The sequence below is a fragment of the Taudactylus pleione genome, unplaced genomic scaffold (assembly GCF_031769625.1).
Source record: "Taudactylus pleione unplaced genomic scaffold, aTauple2 ptg000217l, whole genome shotgun sequence".
Classification (NCBI taxonomy): domain Eukaryota; kingdom Metazoa; phylum Chordata; class Amphibia; order Anura; family Myobatrachidae; genus Taudactylus; species Taudactylus pleione.
In genome coordinates this window covers 5,817,594-5,836,852 of record NW_028284619.1, presented here as the reverse complement: position 1 = coordinate 5,836,852, position 19,259 = coordinate 5,817,594, and the positions used below count along the sequence as shown (strand labels likewise).

Below are 19,259 nucleotides of genomic sequence, written 5' to 3'. Positions count from 1 at the left end.
TAGATTATATCCATTTGTGGGGTAAAAATTGGGTTTGTAGTGTCCTGACTGTGTGTGTACAGGGGCGCTGTGCAATGTGTGTGTACAATGCGCTCTGCTGTATGGTGTGTAGCTGCAGTGCTAATACCTGCTTCAGGTAAATGGATCCTACTACACCCACTACTCCCACACCGACCAATCAGTACCTGCGGCTAGCGCGTCGCAGCCAATCAGAACCTTTCATATAGCTGCTCATGATGACTGAGCTGTGCCGGACAATATGGCGCTTCGGTGGCAGCTGCAGCTTTCTCCGGCCGTATTTGGACTCGGAGGAATCGCGGTTGGACAGGCCAGCAGCCTGGGGCTCGATTTGCGGTCTCTGACCGGCGAGCACAGCGGTAGAGGTCTCCTACAGAGTGCAGGGAGCCCCGGGAAACAGCTGCTTGGAGACGGCGCCCTGCAACAGGTGACTGTGCTTGTGATCAATCCGAGACCCTCAGCTGCCACAGCGGATCCCTAATTCCCTGCTGTGACCCGTTCAGTTATTCTATGTAGTGTATGATTGTAAGTAACTCTGTGGTCTTGTGGTGGCCACACACTGATATCTTGCACCCACTATTGGGCAACATGCTGGTACTTGTAGTCCCACACCAGATGACAACCAATTGTTGCCATCTGTGCAGTACTGTATGTAGGGGATGCAGTTTTTTTTACCGGTGTCCGGAATGCTGGATATTGGAATCTCAATGCTGGAAGCCTGACTCTGTGCTAAAAGGGTATGCAGTCAGGAAGCCGGCCGGCCTAATCCCGACAGCCGGCTTCTCGACTGCTTTATCCCGGCGAGGGTTAAATGACACGTGTCTAAATCTAGACGCCTGTCATTTTACCGGCGCCCGGCATCCCGATCGAACGGATGCCGGGCGTGGACAGGAGTGGGGGGGTTTAGGGCTCCCGGGGGGGGACTTACGGTTAGGCACCCCCCTGGGAGGTTAGGGTTAGGCGGTGGGGAAGGGGGGGTGAGGTTTAGGCACTGGGGGGGAAGGTTAGAGTTAGGTACCCCTAAGGAGAGGGTTAAGGGAGGGAATTAGGTTAGCGATACTTACCTTAGGGACGATCAGGATTTTCACCCATGACGGGCAGCCGCTGTCAGGATTACTTGCGTCTGGCGGTAAATCATACCGGTTCCGCTAAAAGATAGGCGTCTAAATACCAACGCCTATCTTTAGCCAGACACTGAAATCCCGATGACCGCCGTCACGAACGAAAATAAGCGGGGACTGTTAGCTGGGGGGGAGGGTTAGTTTTAGGCATCCCCGGGGGGAATTAAGGTTAGGCACCCCCTGTGGAGGGTTATGGTGAGGCTAGGGCAAGGGGGGGGGGGTTAGGTTAGCCCCCCCCCAGGAGGATTAGGGTGCTGGCAGGGGAGGTTAGGGTTAGGCACCACTAAGAGAGGTATAGGGTTAGGGCAGGAGAGGGGAGGGTTAGGGTACTTACCAGCCCCAGTCGGGATCCTGCCTGTTCGGGCTTCCAGCATCAGTATTTAGTCCGCCGGCATTACATACTGATTCCGTATATAGATGTAAGGCACTACGCATCCACACATATTAAGGAATATTATTATTTAATGTTATTATTTATGTTCAAAACAAGTTTAACGTAATACACTTCCACTAAGGGTGGTATTCAATTAGCCCCAAACATTGTTTGGGCGCTAATGGATCCCCGCTATCTGTGAAAAGTGGGGATTTTTCACTGATTATCCCCGTTTATTGCTGATGTTTTTTTTCACCCTATCCTGTTTTGAATGAGATAATAGGATATATCTCACGAAAACACATGGGGTTCGCGATAAGCTCGCAGGCACGCGCGCGACTGAGAAGGGGGCGTGGTCATCAAAAAGGGGGCGTGTCTATAAGATGCGTCCCCTTTTCGTCACTCTTGGGGGCGTTCCCGGCACTTACGGACACGCCGGGCAGCCCCCAAGCCCTGCAGACAGGGAGAATAGATGCCGGGCGCATGCGCCCGGCGTCTATTCTCTGGCGGTGACCGGGTCACCGCACATTTCTTCACCCGCGGGACATTGCGACCCGCGGGTGAAGACGGCTCCCGCAGGCTGTTAGGGCAGGGCGCTTTTTGCTCTTCTTCTGGAGGGCAGGGCGATTTTTGCCTTCCAGAAGTAGGGCAGGGCGCTGCGCCCCGCTAGAACAGCCTAGCGGGAACGCTAGTGCTGCTAATTGGATACCCCCTAAGTGTTCCTCAGACTGTACAAGTAGTATTACCACAGCACAGTATATACAAGTGTTCATATATCCGCAGCTGCCAAGCTAGTATTTGTGATTGCTCCCATCAGATGCGACCATGTCAGGGAAAGCCAAGTCTGGTGTGGTCGCAACCAGGCAAGTGGTTAAATAAAGTTTGTGTACTTTGAACCATCAAAAAGCAAAGGTTTCACTATCTCAGTCGTGCTAAAAACATTCCGTATTTTGTAATATTTGGATATGGGTCACTCAACCTGTAAAAGTAAAATACAAGGCAGGTGATAACAATAGGGGTAGTGCAGTGATCAGATCCAGGTGATGGGTGCTGGTGCACAAGATTTTAGATGTGAGTCACATTGGTAGTTTATACGCCTGTCATGTGGCATGTTGTACATAGACATATCTGGTCGGCCCTGCAGCACAGCCGTTATATATCTGAAAGATGTGTATATGGGTGACCCGCCGTACTCTGGCTGCAGGGACCACTGACTAGGGATGGACACCGTAAGCCGATGGTTAGCAACTATTAATGTTTCAGATTCGAAGGAAGTACTCTTTCCATTGAATACTGGAAATTTGATGGTTGCCAGCCATCGGATGCAGCTTCCCGACGCTCATCCGATGGCTGGCTGTGGAGGGAAAGCACACAGCCCTGCTCTATATAGCAGAGAAGCAGGTGTGCAGCAGGAGAACAGATGAATAGAGAATATCTATTCTGTGTATAGGGAGGAGCCTGAGGGCACGCTCCCACAGGGATGTTGGGGATGAGGCTCCGCCCCCTTTCCCCACTCCTTTTGTCGCAATGGTTATAGCATTGATTTGATGCGATGCAATGGCTACTTGCCATTGCATCGCATGATTTGTAGTTGGAAGCCCGGCAACTATTCAATGCCCATCCCTACCACTGACTTCACAACTGGGTGGGCAAATTTAAATGCCGTCCAGTTGTGATGCCAGGCCCAACATATCGAGTGGCCAATTGGTAAGTGTGTATATCTGACCTATCGGCCTCTTGTGCTATATAATTCAGGCGCTGATTTATCAAAGGGTGGAAAGACCACCTCCTGAAGATAATGTGTGTTTCCTCCTGGGAAATGGGCTTGTTTTCACATTGTCAGTGTTATTTACCATAGAATATAGCTTAAACGCTCCCCACCCACATAAAGCCTCCATTCGTTCCACTCCTTTCTACATCTTCAGCCCCATTTGTGTGCACACGCTCTCCCTGTTCTTTCACCAACCTCTGCTCTGATCAACTCAAACTCCCAAATCCAATACTTCTCCCGTGCTTCTCCCTTTACTCTGGAACTCTCTCCCATGCTCTGTCATCAGTGATTTCCATTGAACTCCCCGGCACTCCTGGACATCCGATATCGAGCATAAAACAGTGAAATGTGACATATGACCTAACGATATATCATGCATCGTTAACGATTTCCAAATTGTTAGATCGTGCACAATATATAATTTACAGTCCAAAACCCCTGACAATCAACTTAAGATGTCTGCCCAAATGTAAATAATGGGCTGTACTATCTAGACACACAAGGGTGTTCAATTAGGCTGCGAAAAGTCGGAATCAGCGATAATTTTTTGCCGATGACGTAATTATTGCCTATTTCAGTTATCCCCTTATTCAATTTCAAAGACTTTTCGCAGATTCGAAAAGTCTTTGCAAAAAAATGGGGATAATTTTTCACCATGTTTTACATGGCAAAAAAAGTGCAGAATTGGGGTTTAGGGGTGCAGGCTGGGATTGACATTTAAAAATATAAACTTTCAAAAAAAGCTTTAAAGAAAAATAGGGACACCCCAAAAAAGAATTTAAAAATTTGGGGTAAAAAAAAAAAGGGAAAACAATGATTAAAAATAGAGAAATAGGTTCAGGGGTGTTCTGTAAGTATGCGGCAGGTGTTTTCTGGAATAGGCTATTAGCGGCAGGTGCATTTTTGCAGAATTTTTTAAAAAGTACTTTAGGGACTTAAAAATATGCTAGCACCCATTTTCATGTACCCCAAATTTGGTGGGACCACTTAAAAAAACAAAAACGAAAAAAAACCCACCTAAGTGCTCTTCTGCTTCACTTCTTCAATGTCGGGAAAAACCCCCCGCTGCGGCTATTTAAAACCCTGACTTTCTTCTGCAGGCAAAAATGGGGGTACCCATAGTGATCCCCCAGGTCTGTATATCTTTAGGGGGGTCCTACAATTATTTCCCGAAAATTCCCGTATTTTTTCGTAGATCCCAATTAACCGGGTCCCGTTTTCGCTCATTTTTAAATTGAATACATGGATGAAGCGGGCGCACGCCCGATACTTTATCCCAGGAAAAGCTCCGATGTGGAGCGAAAAGTCCAGCACAGATTTTTCGCTCCCAAATTGAATGCGGGCCACAGATGCATGCACAGATCAGTGAGATCTGTGCATGCATCTGTTTAAAAATGTATTATAGTGTAAAATTTAAAAAATAAAATGATGGGCGGTGGGTGCCGGGTTGATGGTGTAAATGTGTGTGTAAAAACAGATGGTCTTTTGCAATAGAACTACAGGTCCCAGCAAGTCTCCCCCACATGCTGGTAATTGGAGAACCACAAGTACCAGCATGTGGGACATTATGGACCTGCTGTATCTGTATTTCACCTGCAAAAGAAAAGTTAAAATAAGCACAAGACACACACACCGTGACAGCACAGTTTTATTACATACAACACACGTAGCGTTCCCGCTAGGCTGTTTTAGCGGGGCGCGGCGCCCTGCCCTCCTGGAGGACAAAAAGCACCCTGCCCTCCAGGAGGAGGGCAAAAAGCGCCCTGCCCTCACAGTCTGCGGGAGCCGCTCTCACCCGCGGGACGCAGTGTCCCACGGGTGGAGAAACATGCGGTGACCCGGTCACCGCCGGAGAATAGATGCCGGGCGCATCCGCCCGGCATCTATTCTCCCTGTCTGCAGGGCTTGAGGGCTGCCCGGCGTGTCCGTAAGTGCCGGGCACGCCCCCAAGAGTGACGAAAAGGGGACGCGTCTTATAGACACGCCCCCTTTTCCGATGACCATGCCCCCTTCTCGGTCGCGCGCGCGGGCATGCCCTCTCTAGCTCCGGCGCCCTGCCTCCCGCCGGAGCTAGAGGGAACACTACACACCTATTCCCCTACAATACCTGGACAGGTCTTCTTGTGCAAGAAGGCATCCACGACTTCTTAAAATAAAAAAAAATTTGATTTTCCCGAGCCACCGACACATGTAGCGTCCTCCTAAGGATGGTACTTCCCGAATGACCGCTCAGTCGCGGCATTTCTGTATACAAATCCCGGTGCTGAGCTTTTATTTGCTGAGAGGTTTTATTTTTTTTTTTATTGTTTTAACTTGAGAAGCATTTTTTTTTATACAGATGCATGCACGATCTCACTGATCTATGCATGCATCTGTGTCATTAGGGAAATGCCTGTCAAGGGATGTCTGCATCGTTCAGGTCGGAACGACATATAGTTCGTGCATAAACACAGAACGATATGCTGCGAATAGTTAACCAGATTGCCAGTTCTGACTGTATGTAGGGAAGATCTGAGGATATGACAAATGACCTGCGGTATACACTGCATGATTTGTCGTTCCAATAAGTCCGAAATCTGGCAAATCGTGCAAAATATCATATAGTGTGTAGGCACCTTAATCTGTGCAGTGCTTTCAATCCGCCCACAAAGGTGGTGCTGCATGAGGGATAAATCGGGAGAAGAATTGGACTAACCAGTAGCAGCAGTGTACACACTTCTATATTGGTTGGTTAATCGGAGGTCAGTCTCCTTATTTTTAAGCAGGTTTAAAAGTCTTTTGACACAACCAGGATTGGATTAAACTAGAAGTCGCATAAGCGTACACACTCTACCGATGTCTGACCAACTGGCAGGTTGTGGGGTCAGATTGGATATAAATCACATAAGTGTGTACCCAGTTTAAGTGTAATTATTTAATACTGCTTTGGATTCAAGTACTTAAGTGGTGGAGAGTTATTGGTACTCACAATAATTCACCCTATCACCATTATTGGTATACTCCTCTAGTGTTCTCGCTAGTGCAGGCAGGGTGCCAGTCATCAAAGGGCACTGCAGCGTTCGGGCGACCGAATAAGTGACTTGGCCACTCAGAGCAGGGGGCATGGCCTTGAGACATGCCCCCTTTTCATCACTGTAGGGGGCGTGCCTGACACTCACGGAGAAGCTCTGCTACCCCCACGCTCTCCAAACAGTGTGGATAGATTTTTCACCGGAACTCCCCCTCACCACCCCCACTCTTCCATGGGACACTACGGTACGTGGGTGGGGACGGCTGTTTCAGAGGGGCTCGGCTATAAGGGCAGGGCGCAGCGCCCTGCTGAAACAGCCTAGCGGGAACACTACTTATCTGCACGAGTTTGCTGCATGTTACGTGTATTTACTGTAGAGTATTGTTATATATTGACAACAGTTCAGTTTTTTTATTTTCATTTTCTTTTTGTGACTCCAGGAACCTGTAGCCTTACCAGTAATGTTAGTTTTCTGAAAGTGCTCACAGCTGCAGGTTTGTCGGCTAATTATGTAGTTTTAATTTGATGTTAAGTCACAAAATATGCAGGCACAAAATCATTTCTGATCCTCTGGACATTCCTAAAGTGACAGTGACTGTGATCCCAATAGTACCCCATGGGTTACAGCCCCCGAGCACACCGGGCAAGTGGCTGTGTCTGTCCGAATCCGTACTTGTTTGTCTTCTGTTGTTTAACTTGGTGGTACTTTTATATGCTGAATAATGTATACCAAGTTTCAGGCTTTTCTAAGCCTTTTTATGTTGCGTAACCTCAGAACACTGTAATTATGTGCTTTACTGTATTATCCAGGTTGATCACTGTTCAAAAATTCAAATACTAGGATTACAAAATGTAAATGTAATCTTCAAACATTAAATTCTGTCCATTGCAGTTTACATGTCACTTTGGAAAATGTATGTACACTTCAAGGCCTAAAGTATCTGACACCACTTCTAATTATGGTGTCCGGCTTCTGTGATTGGTTATTCAGCGTGTAAAACAACTATTACATATTTTGTAATATGCTTAATAAATTCCTTTTGGACTTTACACAACCATTAGGGATAATTATTGTTTTCCTGACATAAAGGTAGCCCTTTGCTTGGATACTGATTAGCATTACTGCCTTACTGCACTGAGTTATTGTAGGCAAATTCCCACCGTAGCCCTAACTGTGTAGAGTTTGTATATTCTCCCCATGAGTGTGTGGGATTCCTCAGGGTACTTCGGTTTTCACCCACAAAAAAAAAAGATATACTAGTAGAATAATTCTCTCTCAGCAAAAATTAACTCTAGGGCAGCGATTCAATTGTTTTGGATGCCTCCCGGTGCTTTTAGCCGCGGTAAATGATAATAGGTGCCCGATTGTAGAAACAGTTGAATTGCTCTGTCTGGCGCCTAGTTGTATAGATGCCGAGCAGGGGGCGCGCAGAATGTTTAATCGCCCCCGTAGTGTGTTTTGTGTACATGTGGTAAGGAATATAGGGGGCAATTCAGTTCCTAGTGTGGCGATGTAGCTCTCGTGATGATGCAGTTAAGTCAGGAGATGCAATCCACTGCAACTAATGGCCAGGGCTTATTCGCGCTAAACTGCGTTTTCCTGCTTAAGTGCAGGACGCAAAGCTTTTATCACACGCAGTGCTGCCCTGGGGCACCAGTTAAGTCGGATCCTCAGAAATCCTCTAGCCACGCTGGGAATTGAATTTCCCCCATAGAGTGTAAGCTCCACTGGGACAGGGATGTGAATGGCTGAATATTCTCTTTCTAAAAGTGCTATGGAATACATATGCGCAATTTAATGAACTGTTCATAAATAAATACGGTTAGAAGTTTAAATCCAGTTTTGCCCAGATGGTTCCAGAGCAGTTGGATCTATAACAAATTTGGCCACATGCAAAGATCAACTCTCCAACTGGACTGTTTGCTTTCCATCCTGATTCATTGATTTCATTCGGAACATCTGGCTGGATAGGGTCACATGGGAATCGGTATGATCTACCGCCGGACGCATGTTCGGCGGTTGGAATCACGACACCAGCATCCCGGCAGCAGTGGAAATCCCGATCGTCCTCAGGTAAGTATTAGCTAACCTAATTCTACCCCCTAACCCTGCCTTATGGGTGCCTAACCCCCCCCCCCCCCCCCAGTACCTAACTCTAATCCTCCCTCTAACTGTCTAACCCTAACCTCCCCCCGGGGGTGCCTAACCCTCCTTCCCCTAGCCTAAACCTAACCTCCTGGGGGGGTGCCTCACCCTAAGTCCCCACCCGGGACCATTAAACATAAACCTCCCCCGGCACGCGACTATCCGCGCTCGGCGTCCCTTCAATCGGGATGCCGGGCGTCGGGCTCCCGGCGTATGTCTAATGACACGCGTCGGTATATCGACACCTGTCTTTAGACCCTTGCCGGGATATGACAGTCAGGAAGCCGGCTTTCGGGATTAGGTCTGCCGGCCTCCCAATTGCATACCCTCACATGGTACAATAAAAAGATAATAGTTCTATTATTATTATTATTATTATTATTATTATTATTATTATTATACGTAATGAGATCTGCTATTCAGAGTATTTTGTACCAATATTTTCTACTGAACGTTTTCTAGGAAAATAAAGTGACAATATACCTACCTGACAATGACTATATATATATATATATATATATATATATGTCCTACAGTGATAAAAATGACAACTGCATCTTATCTCATGTTTATTGGTTTCATCAAGTGCATTTTTACCTTAACGATAATCCATCATTATCTTACTAGCATGGGCTATACAAATTGGATTTTGTGACTTAATTAGCAGTAATTTGCATAAAACGCTTGTTGAGTACCTAAAGCCATGATACTCTGAGCGTCTTCTCATTTTAAAAAGGACGTTCAATTAATTGTACTTGACAATAAGAAATCTGGTTCCAGTGCAGTAATGTGCCAGTCTGTGACTGCAAAAAGAACGTAAAAAGTCTAACGGCACAAATGTGTTTAAAAACTTTCTGCACCTCACAAACTTTCTCAATTAGACTTCGGTTGAAGAATAGCCATTAATTTGTATGGCCTTCAGGATATGGTTTTACAAATAAACTCCCCTCCTCGTTCATATAAACTTTGGAGGCGGTTGAATCCTAGAGAATGGACCATTACATGTAACAGGGTTGCCATAATATAGGGGTCCAGCATATCGGGGGAGGGAAGTTCTCCTCTACAATAATAAATGTAACTGTCGTCCTTCTTTAATTGGATGATTGGGAAATGACAGATGAGCCACATCTACAGCAACTAAAATGATGATAAAGGTTCCTTTTGAGGTAAAAGAAAAAATGTAAAAACTTGCATTGAAGCATGGCGTTAAACTATTTATACTGCTGTCCAGCTTTAGCCTATATCAAGTGTTTGTCACGATTAGGCACTGTGTGCCGTCTTGCCAGGTCTGGTGTCTCTCCTGCTCGGCGTCCGTCTCCTCATTGCTGATGCGTGCTGGTGATCTTTCGACACTTTCCATAGGGACTATTCAGTGGCAGAGCACTAGGTCTCTTACCCTGCTCCAGTGTCTGTGAATCTGCTTTTTGTACTAGACCCTGCTTGTCCTGACGACGAACCTTTTGCCTGTGCCCATGATCCTGACTTTTCTCAATGTTCTGTGACCTGCCTGCCCCAAACCTTTGCTTGTCTCACCATACATGCTACTTTGCTTTTGACCCTGACCTTGGATTCCCAGACTATGTTCTTTGCCTGATGATTATGTACGTCACTTCTGTTGTAATCCCACACTGTCACCTCCAGGGTGCAGGTTGAGGGCCGCAACTTGCGGACTGCCTGCAGCAAAGCCTATCCCGTTGGTCAATAAGATCCCATGCCTCTACCCTGCCAGTTCAAACCCTGGCTTTACAGCATCCTGGAATGTTTTTATTGTGTTTTTTATTTATTTATTTATTTTTTAACTTTAAACTGCATTTTATGGAGTACTAGCTGGAGTTGCCTGGACTTTTATTGTTGTATTTTCTACTTCAGGGTCCATAGGGCTCCACAGGAGACCTTGGGGTATAGGCGATGACGCAGTCGTTGGGCACCTCAACAGTTAAATTCAGCCTCCCAGGATGCACCGGGACCCCTCTTACACCCCGCCCCCAGGCCAAGGCACCTTCAGTTTCGTAGGTGCCTGTCCGGAGTCGGGTCACTTCAATGGGGGCTGCGTCATGCAGAGCGGTCAGTGCGGACAATCCAGCCGATGTCCATGCTGCCTCTCCGACTCCCTGTGGGCGCTGGGACGCCAGCATTGTGCTGGGGATCGCGGCGGGCTTCTGGGGGTTTCAGGTAGCAGAAACCCCCTGAGACCCAGGACTGTGGCCGGACTTCACTGGGGACATTAAGGTAAGCAGCGGGCGTCCGCTGAATCACAGTCCTAATTTCTTCCCAGGACTGGGGACTCCCTGGGAGGGAAGGGCTGCGTGTGGAGCCAGGCACAGCTCCTGCGCTATCACTAGATCACCAGGGATATGGGGCCGTAGCGTTAAGGACACGCCGGCATCCCGGGTGTTATTGGCATGCTAGGGGAGCGGGCCTTCCCTGTACTGCACAGCCGGCCCCTTCCCTCCTGCACTAGGCGCCTTTGCACTGCGGTCTGGCGCCATTAGCGCTCCTCCTCTGGGCCCGCCTCCTAGCTGCCGGAGAGCTCATATCTTTTGCACATTACACGCTGGAACCAACGAGAGCTGCGGAGCCTAGGTCCCCTAACATACATCTCCTCCAGAAGGTTGGTGTATGTGGCACTGTTCCTACCCGTCTATAGGTGTGTGTAGTAGATAGAGGTGCATTATACTGCAGGTTTTTCCTGGCATTGTATGTGTCTTATGCTAGCGCTGTCTGAATACTCAGCTTTCTCTGTCAGCGATTTTGCTATCCCTGTACTTTCTCTCTCACAAGCCCTCACGGTGTTAGTGCTGTCAGGGTGGAAAGGTTACTTCACAGTTTCAAAAATATTGTTCTGTGGGGTGTGACACATACAGTTATCATGCCTGGCAGTGAATCTGGTCAGAATGATGCTCCTATTCTGCAGTCCTGCACTAAATGCTTTGCAGGTCTCAGAGAGGGGGGAAATTCTAATTGGAGGATTGTGTACTTTATGTATTAGAGCTGCGGTTTCACCTGCTGGGACTAGCTCTTCACAGGAGCCTCCCTGGGCTTGTTTTGCACAAGCTTTGAATAAACACCTCCCCCAGTGTACCCTCAGTTGGGGTTCACTCTGCAGGTAGCTTTACCACCTCCCACCTCCCGACAGTTGGTTGTGGCACAGAGCCTTCCTGTACAAACCACCACCACCTCGGTTGGCGCCGGAACCCAAGTGGGTTAATTCCCTCTTCACCACGGTGCAAAACCTGACTGAGATGTTGCAGGGTGATTCCCCCCTGCGTCCGGCTAAGAAAGATTTACTGTCTGCTCAGTCCACGTACTATCAAGATGATATGTCGACTGATGATGGGGAAATTCATGACTTGTTGGATTCAGAGCTCGTCCAAAAGGCTGCTGAACTGAAGTAAAAAAATCTGTCCATGGCCTCATCCGTGCGGTCCCTGTGCTATGGATATTGGAGATGAGACGACCCCGGCCGCTAAATCCAAACATGCCTTTTTTAAGGCCGTCAAAAGTTCGGCTGCTGCTGTCTGATCAGCTAGCAGAACATTTGGAAGAAGCTTGGAAATCTCCCGGAAGGAAATTTCAGCCGCAAAACCGTTTGGTTGCCACTTATCCCTTTTGAGGAAAATTATTTCTCTAAATGGGAAACTGCTCCTCAGGTGGACTCTAATATTACACGCCTGGAACAGAGTGCGACTCTTCCCATGCCGTCCATGTCCTCTTTAATGGATGTCACAGACAGGAAGGTGGACGTGTGTTTGAAGTCCATTTATTCCCTCTCTGGAGGGGCCTCCAGGCCAGCTATGGCTATATGCTGGGTGGCCAGGGCCATGGAACGATGGGCAAAATCCATAAAGGCGTCCTTGCCCTTGGAGGCTACCAGTGAACAGATTGAACTGGTAGGTTATCTCAGAGACTCTGCTACATATATTAATGCAGCCGCTTTGGATGTTAGTCTCTTAACATCTCGCATTTCAGCTGCGGCTATGTCTGCACGACGCTCTTTGGTTACGATCTTTGAAGAGCAGATGCTGAGTCAAAGTTAGGGTTGGAGGGTTTACCTTTCAATGGACAGGTCCTGTTTGGGCTGGATTTGGACAAACTTGTTGACACATTGGCGGCAGCCAAATCAGCTTATCTTCTCTCTGACCCGACGGCCTCAGGTTCTGGGACTTCGTCCTTTCGGACATACCGTCCTCCAGGGAAGCCTAAGGTCCGGTCCTTTCCTAGACCATCAGGAACCAGGAAGGTGGCAAAGCCCAAGAAACAGGCTTGGAGCACCAGACGTCCAGCTGCCAAGGCTGATGCCAAGCCCTCAGCCTGCCTGGATGGGCCTCCCCTTGGGGGATCCCAAGGTGGGGGGGACTACTTCTTCAGTTCACCCAGTGCTGGTGTCAGACCACCAGAGACACTTAGGTAAGGGAGACCTCATCAATTCTTCACTACGGGACTTCAGATGGATCAGGAAAAGGCATTGGAACTTCAGAAAGTTATGCGTTCTACGCTCCAGGTGGGAGTCATAGTTCCGGTACCTACTCCTCAGAGGAGAATGGGCTATTATTCCAACTTCTTTCTGGTTCCAAACCCAAATGGTTCATACAGGCCTATCCTCAACCTCAAGTCCCTAAACCTGTTTCTCCGAGTACCTCTGTTAAAGATGGAAACCCTGCAGTCTATACTGGCTATGGAACCTGGGGATTTTTTGGTGTCTCTGGATATTCAGGATGCATACCTGCATGTCCCAATCGCTTCGGCCCACCAGAGGTTTCTTAGGTTCGCAGTGTTACAGCAACACTTCCAGTTTCAGGCCCTGCCATTTGGCCTTTCCACGGCGCCCAGGGTGTTTACCAAAATTATGGCTGTTATGGCGGCCCATTTGCGGCTGCAGGGGGTCCGCCTGTTGCCTTACCTAGACGACCTGCTGCTGCTAGCCAGGTCTGCAGAAGTACTTCTCCACCATCTACAGCTGGCAATCACAGTGCTGCAGACTCATGGGTGGTTAACACCATACTCAGAGCTCAGAAACCTGTTTCTGCCAGGATTTACCACAGGGTGTCGCATACCTACTTTGAATGGTGTCTCCCTAAACGGTACGATCCCCAGGTGTTTCAGGTATCCAGAGTTCTGGCTTTCCTACAGGCGGATTTAGATCAAGCTCTCTGCCTAGCCTCTTTAAAGGCTAGCCTATCGGTGTGGTTTCAGCAGAGGATTGCTCCTCTTCCTGGTGTCCGCACATTTATGCAGGGTGTACTTCACATACAGCCTTCCCCCACAGGCATAGGAGACTGCTGTGGCTGCTGCTCAGCAGTCACAGCAGTCTCCCACTGCAGCTCAGCGCACGCTGTGGGTTGGGCTGCTGTGAAGGAGGGAGAAAAGGAGGGGGGACGGCGCTCAAGCATGAATATCCTTTAAAACCTGGACTGTAATGGCGGAGTTTAGGAACCTCTGAACAATGAATTGGCTGAGTTGGAATGGTAACAGGCATGTATACTATATGTGTATTGGATATGTTCAGCATTGTGGATATGTCTGCAATGTGTACTGTCCTAAAATCCTTCTTTTAAGTCCACAGAGAGTTTATCCTGGGTTGCTCAATGCTTAGAAACTATATGCACGTCAATTACCATGTATGAAACAAGGGCAAACTTGTATATGCTGCACAAAATGACTCTTTCCTGCAAGATGCTATTGCCCTGTATTTCCTGCACAGTACCACACCACAAATGTAGGGTATAATATAAACTTCATCAGTAATACCACTTTCGCACCAAAATCCCGGGTCCGACCTGAGCTTTTGAACATTTTTCCATCCCGTGTCATGGCTACTTGGACCTCTTTCACACCGCACATTGGACCCGTGTTATTCCCAGGTTGTCCCTGTTCACTCTGAACCTGTGTCAGCCCTACAAAACTTGTGTGTGTGTTTTCAGGTGTAGAATTGTGGCTACTGGTACAGCTGGAGGAGGATATAGATATGGGGTTTGTCAGCGCTGAGTTGCTGAATACTATTGCGTAAATCATAATAGGGCCACTCAATACGTCCAATGCCACATTTCTTCCGATTGCGGTCATACACTTTGCTGAATTGTTTGCATAGTGCCTTTAGCTTGATGACCACCTGCTGCTGCGAACACTTCACCCTCCTGGCAGTCAGGATTTGTGCAATATTTCTGTAGACTGTTGCTTCTTTGACAGTGCCTGTTATTTGTTTGTGGATCTCCTCCTCTCCCCTTATTGCTAAGAGCTTCTTCACTTCTGCATCCTGCCAGGTAGCCATGTGTGTGATCTCCAGGGTGCTTGGAGATTCTCTCTGAGCGCACCAGAAGCTCCAATCAGATCTTTAGCATGACCCAGGGTCATAACCCAGGTCGCACCATCCACACCGCACAGTTACCCAGGTTTGTGGAACGCACAACCCGGGTTGATCCTTTCACAAAATTCAACTCTTATGGGGGATGAAAAGGGCTAAAATGTTTCCTCCCCCTGTGCAATTGTCCTGCCTGACTGTCTCATCGTGGCTGTAGCACAGATCATATTCAAACACCAACTGTCATCCCAAGTGCTGCCAAACATCACTGGCAGTTGGTGTGGCTCCCCTATGTGACTAGTGAGGGAAGGGTTGGGGGTAAAAATACAATATTGGGTGCAGGGTTAGGGGATAAGGGTACAGTATTGTGTTAAGTGTTGATGGATAAGGACACAGTGGTGTCCCTCCACTGGGTGACACCCGGTGTGGTAAGTTTAGTGGTACGCACCGGGGGGGGGTCCCGGAGATGTGGACTGACCCCAGGGACCAGTGTATTTGCAGTACCGGCTCCCTCACTCTGTCAGGAGCCAATTGCTGCACTTAATGCTACAGTAATGCCCCCGGCAGGTGACACCCGGTTGCGGTCCGCACCCACCTTGTAACACAACTGTAAGTAGTAGTGGGTTCAGAGTTCGGGGGTAAGTGTACAGTATGGAGTGTAGTGTTAGGGGCACTCTGTTACTACAGAGGTGAGAGGAAAGTTTTACTACACAGGGGAGGGAGGGGAATGTCAAATGTGTTACTACGGGGTGAAGGAAGGGAATGTGTTACAACTAGGGCGAGGGAGGGGAATAAGTTATTACAGATGTGAGTGAGGGTAATGTGTTACAGGTGTGAGGGAAGTGAATGTCGAATGAGTTACAACACGGGTGAGGGAGGGAAATGTTACTACAGAGGTGAGGGAGTGGAATGAGTTAGTACACAGGTGAGGGAGGGTAGTGTCTTACTATACTGTAGCAGTGATGCATTACTATAGTAGTGAAGGATTAATGTCTTACTGGAGAGGTGGAATGGAATAAAAAAATATCTAAGGTCTACCCCGGTGAAACCGGGACATCTGCTAGTCCGCATATAATTATCTTTATGGCCACTTGCTACAGAGCAGTGGTCCCAAAATTTTTGTGAAGCACGCCACCCCTACACCAAAAAGTTTCTGGAAATTCAGTAAAAAATCTTGACTAAATTGTATCTACCTGTCTTAAGTTTAGTTATATGGTGGTGGACAGGGTTGCACTTTTAATTGTCCACATATTTTATGATGGACAAAACTAGTGCTGGTGGCTGCCAATCACATTGACATAACACATTTTGATTGAGTACTGGACCACCAATGGGTGGCAGCCCTGCAGGTGCTCTGTGTCGCCCCCAGGGTGTCCCGGAACACAGTTTGGGAACCACTGCTATAGCTGTAAACTTGGTGTTATGGGCATAATCGTTTTATAGCTTAATGCCGTTTTCAATTAGGTACGAAAGGCCGGTGACGTCATTTCGCCAGGTGGAAACGTATCCCCGTTTTCAATTCCAAAAACTTTTCACCGGTGCAGAAAGTCAATGCATTGGAATCGGCGAAAAAGATTTGCCTATGAAATCTGTCAGAAAAAAAGTGCAGAATTGGGGTTTTGGGGTGCAAACTTACGGAAACCACCCTGCACCATTTCACATTACCAACTTCAAAATATGCTAGCACCCATTTTCATGTACCCCAAATTTGCTGGGATTAGTTATTTTGCTGAAAAAATATTGCTAAATGCCATTCTTCACCACTTATGTAAAGCCGCTAAAAACAAGCTTTTGGAGAAAAAAAGCTCCCAGATTATTATTAGGGGTGCTAGAACATCCCTATAGTTATTCCCTATGTTAGAGCAGCTTTTTCGGGGGTACGGAGTGTTTTCCCTATTTTTGAAAGGACTTTTCGCTGGTTTCGGATGCCGTTTTTGTCGCTTTCTAATTGAATACGGGGATAAGCTGTGACACGCGCAATGCTTTTTCGCATGCAAAACCAGCGATGACGGCAAAGTCCAGCATGTTAAAACTCCGGGACTTTTCGCATGTAATTGAATACGGACCTTAAAATGACAACAGAAAAAAACCTAGGCGCTTAAAATGTTCAATTCAGACCAGCTGCTTCTCTCTAACAATTAGTGGGACGCTGAATCCCAAGATTTAAAGTAGAAACGTTAAATTTTATTTATTAAGTTACTTATATAGTGCAGCATATTCCGTTGCACTTTACAATTGGGGTGCCTTGAGAACAGTGTTTGGCAACCACTGGCATGTATACAGTGTTCCTGCTCTGAGCTACTCCAGCTGCTATGGAACTATACATCCCAGCATGCACTAATGGCAAAACTGAAAGGGAATGCTGGCATGTGTAGTTCCACGGCAACTGGAGTGCCACAGGTTGCTAGTGGATGGGCACCTTTGCATAGATCAAGTAACTAATTGACTAGCAATAGTTAAGAAAGTAGATATTAAGGTGGTGTCCAACTGATTTTCTAGATTAAGTGGATGAAATGGCAAAAAGGAAATGTAATTTCCTTCAAGTTGGTACTTTTTTTTTTTTATTTATTTATTTTTTTTTATTTTTTTTTAGGGGTTAATAGAAACTTTGACCAGATTGTAGTTGGGATATTCTGCCCAAAACTTGAGTTTTCTTTTTTGAGTAAATTGTAGAATTTTTGTCAGTGCTCATGATGGTGTTAAACCCTCCAGAATGTATTCATCACACTACAAAGGAGTTTAGCTTTTTTCACCTTGCGTTTCGTGAATGTATTTTGTAAAATTGCTAAATGATCTAGTACTTCAGAACAATTTTCTTCCACTTTTCACTCTAAAAGGTCGCATCTCAAATGGGAACAATATTGTATGCATTAAAATGTCAAGGCATGTATATTTTTCAATGGCGTGGTGTTGTATGCTGTTTAGCTGTTTTTTAATGCATTAGGTGTAATACAAATGATTTCATGCAGGAGTGTGGATGGGTCTGACTGAACACCCTTATCCAGTGAAGCACGAAACCTATGCAAATAATATTTTGCGTACATTCATGATGTTAGAAACTGGATTTTAATTTTTTTCCCTTAAATCCTAATTTTTTAATTGAAAAGGCAGTTCTGTGGCTTTAATTATGCAAGTTTCACCTCCTCTGTTCAAATTAGAGTACACCCTAAAAACTCACTTCGGTTGGGGTAGTAGAATTTATGGTGGCGATTTGTTTTATTTTTTTTTTTGGCTCCCGTCGATAGTTCACAGGAGCCATTTATTTGTTTTTGGGCAACCAGCCCCGAGGCTGCAGTTATAGATTTGTTCTTGCTCCCTCCTCAGGTGTGTGCAAAAATCTAGTAGGGCTTTGGGGCTGGTCGTGAGTGCCAGGAGCACCTTAACTGCAGTGCGCCTGGTACTTGGCATGGGAGAATCTGCTTAATGTAGCTAATCCCGTGCATTAGGGCGCAAGAAAACTTGGTGGTGCAAACAATTGAATAACACCCGGTTACTTTTAAGACTGCTGCTAATTTTAGCCCAATAGAAACATTTCTTTGTTTTTATTTAATCTGCCGGTTTTCTAACCACCAACCAATACTCTTTCTTTACATACTCTGTCCGAGCGCTCTCATGTACAAAACTGTTATGTGGAACTAAGCTGTTTGCATGATCCAGTTTGAAATTGATCGCCTCACTGGCAGTGCCCCTACCTGTTCTTGCCGAGTGATTATTAATTTTCATTCAATGATGCCGAGTGATTATTAATTTTATTCAGTGATACTGAATGGACCATTAAAGTATTATGTGGATGGGGACTCTCTCCCCTGGTTGTCAGTGAGATCAGTCAGTTGGCCTGCGGAGAGCCGTGCCGTGTGGTGGCCACGCCCCTTCCCTCTCCTTCAGTCTTCTCCTGCACTGGGGCCCTACAATAGAGAGGAGGTCTGTCTCCATTGCTTAAGGCGGAGCCCTGTACCCTGACCACTCAGCCCATTAGCAGGATGATTAGCTGGCCGATGTGTTAATAACAGGTGGGACTGTTGTGTTTGGATTGATGCAAGGATGCTGCATTAATGTTTTACTGTCGGCTAGTTGGGTTGCCTTTCGCACCAGTTACACCTTGTGCTAGAGTAGGCAACCTGCGGCACTCCAGAAGCTGTGAAACTACACATCACCGCATGCCTAATGGTAAAACTGTGTCAGGAAATGCTGGGATGTGTAGCTTCGCAGCATCTAGAGTGCCAGAGGCTCCCTACCCTAGTGAATCTCAATGTATAAATATACCCCTTTCTATGCAGATGGACCTTCATTTTTGTTTCACCTCAATTTCCTGGACAGTAAGTTTAATTGTGGGCTGGTTGGACTTGTGTCTGTAATACCTAATGCTGCCATCCATCCCAGGACATGGGACCCAGTTCTTGCATCCTTCACCTTATATATCTGGCACAAACCTTATCTGCTAAATCACACAGTACAAGACAACAGATTGTGCAGTGCTACTGTTACCACCTGTTACTACCTACGTGTGGCCATAATGAGAGTG

The 19,259-nt window shown here is 46.8% G+C and overlaps 1 protein-coding gene across 1 annotated transcript in view; it reads left to right on the top strand.

Moving 5' to 3' along the window:
- The first annotated feature begins 226 nt into the window (after positions 1-226).
- The window catches only part of LOC148517436 (uncharacterized), a 94,076-nt gene continuing 75,043 nt past the window's right edge, over positions 227-19,259 (top strand). The window contains exon 1 of the mRNA XM_088478711.1: positions 227-445. Within this exon, the coding sequence (XP_088334837.1) occupies positions 260-445 (186 nt within the window). The 5' untranslated portion in view covers positions 227-259. The remainder of the gene's footprint in view (positions 446-19,259) is intronic.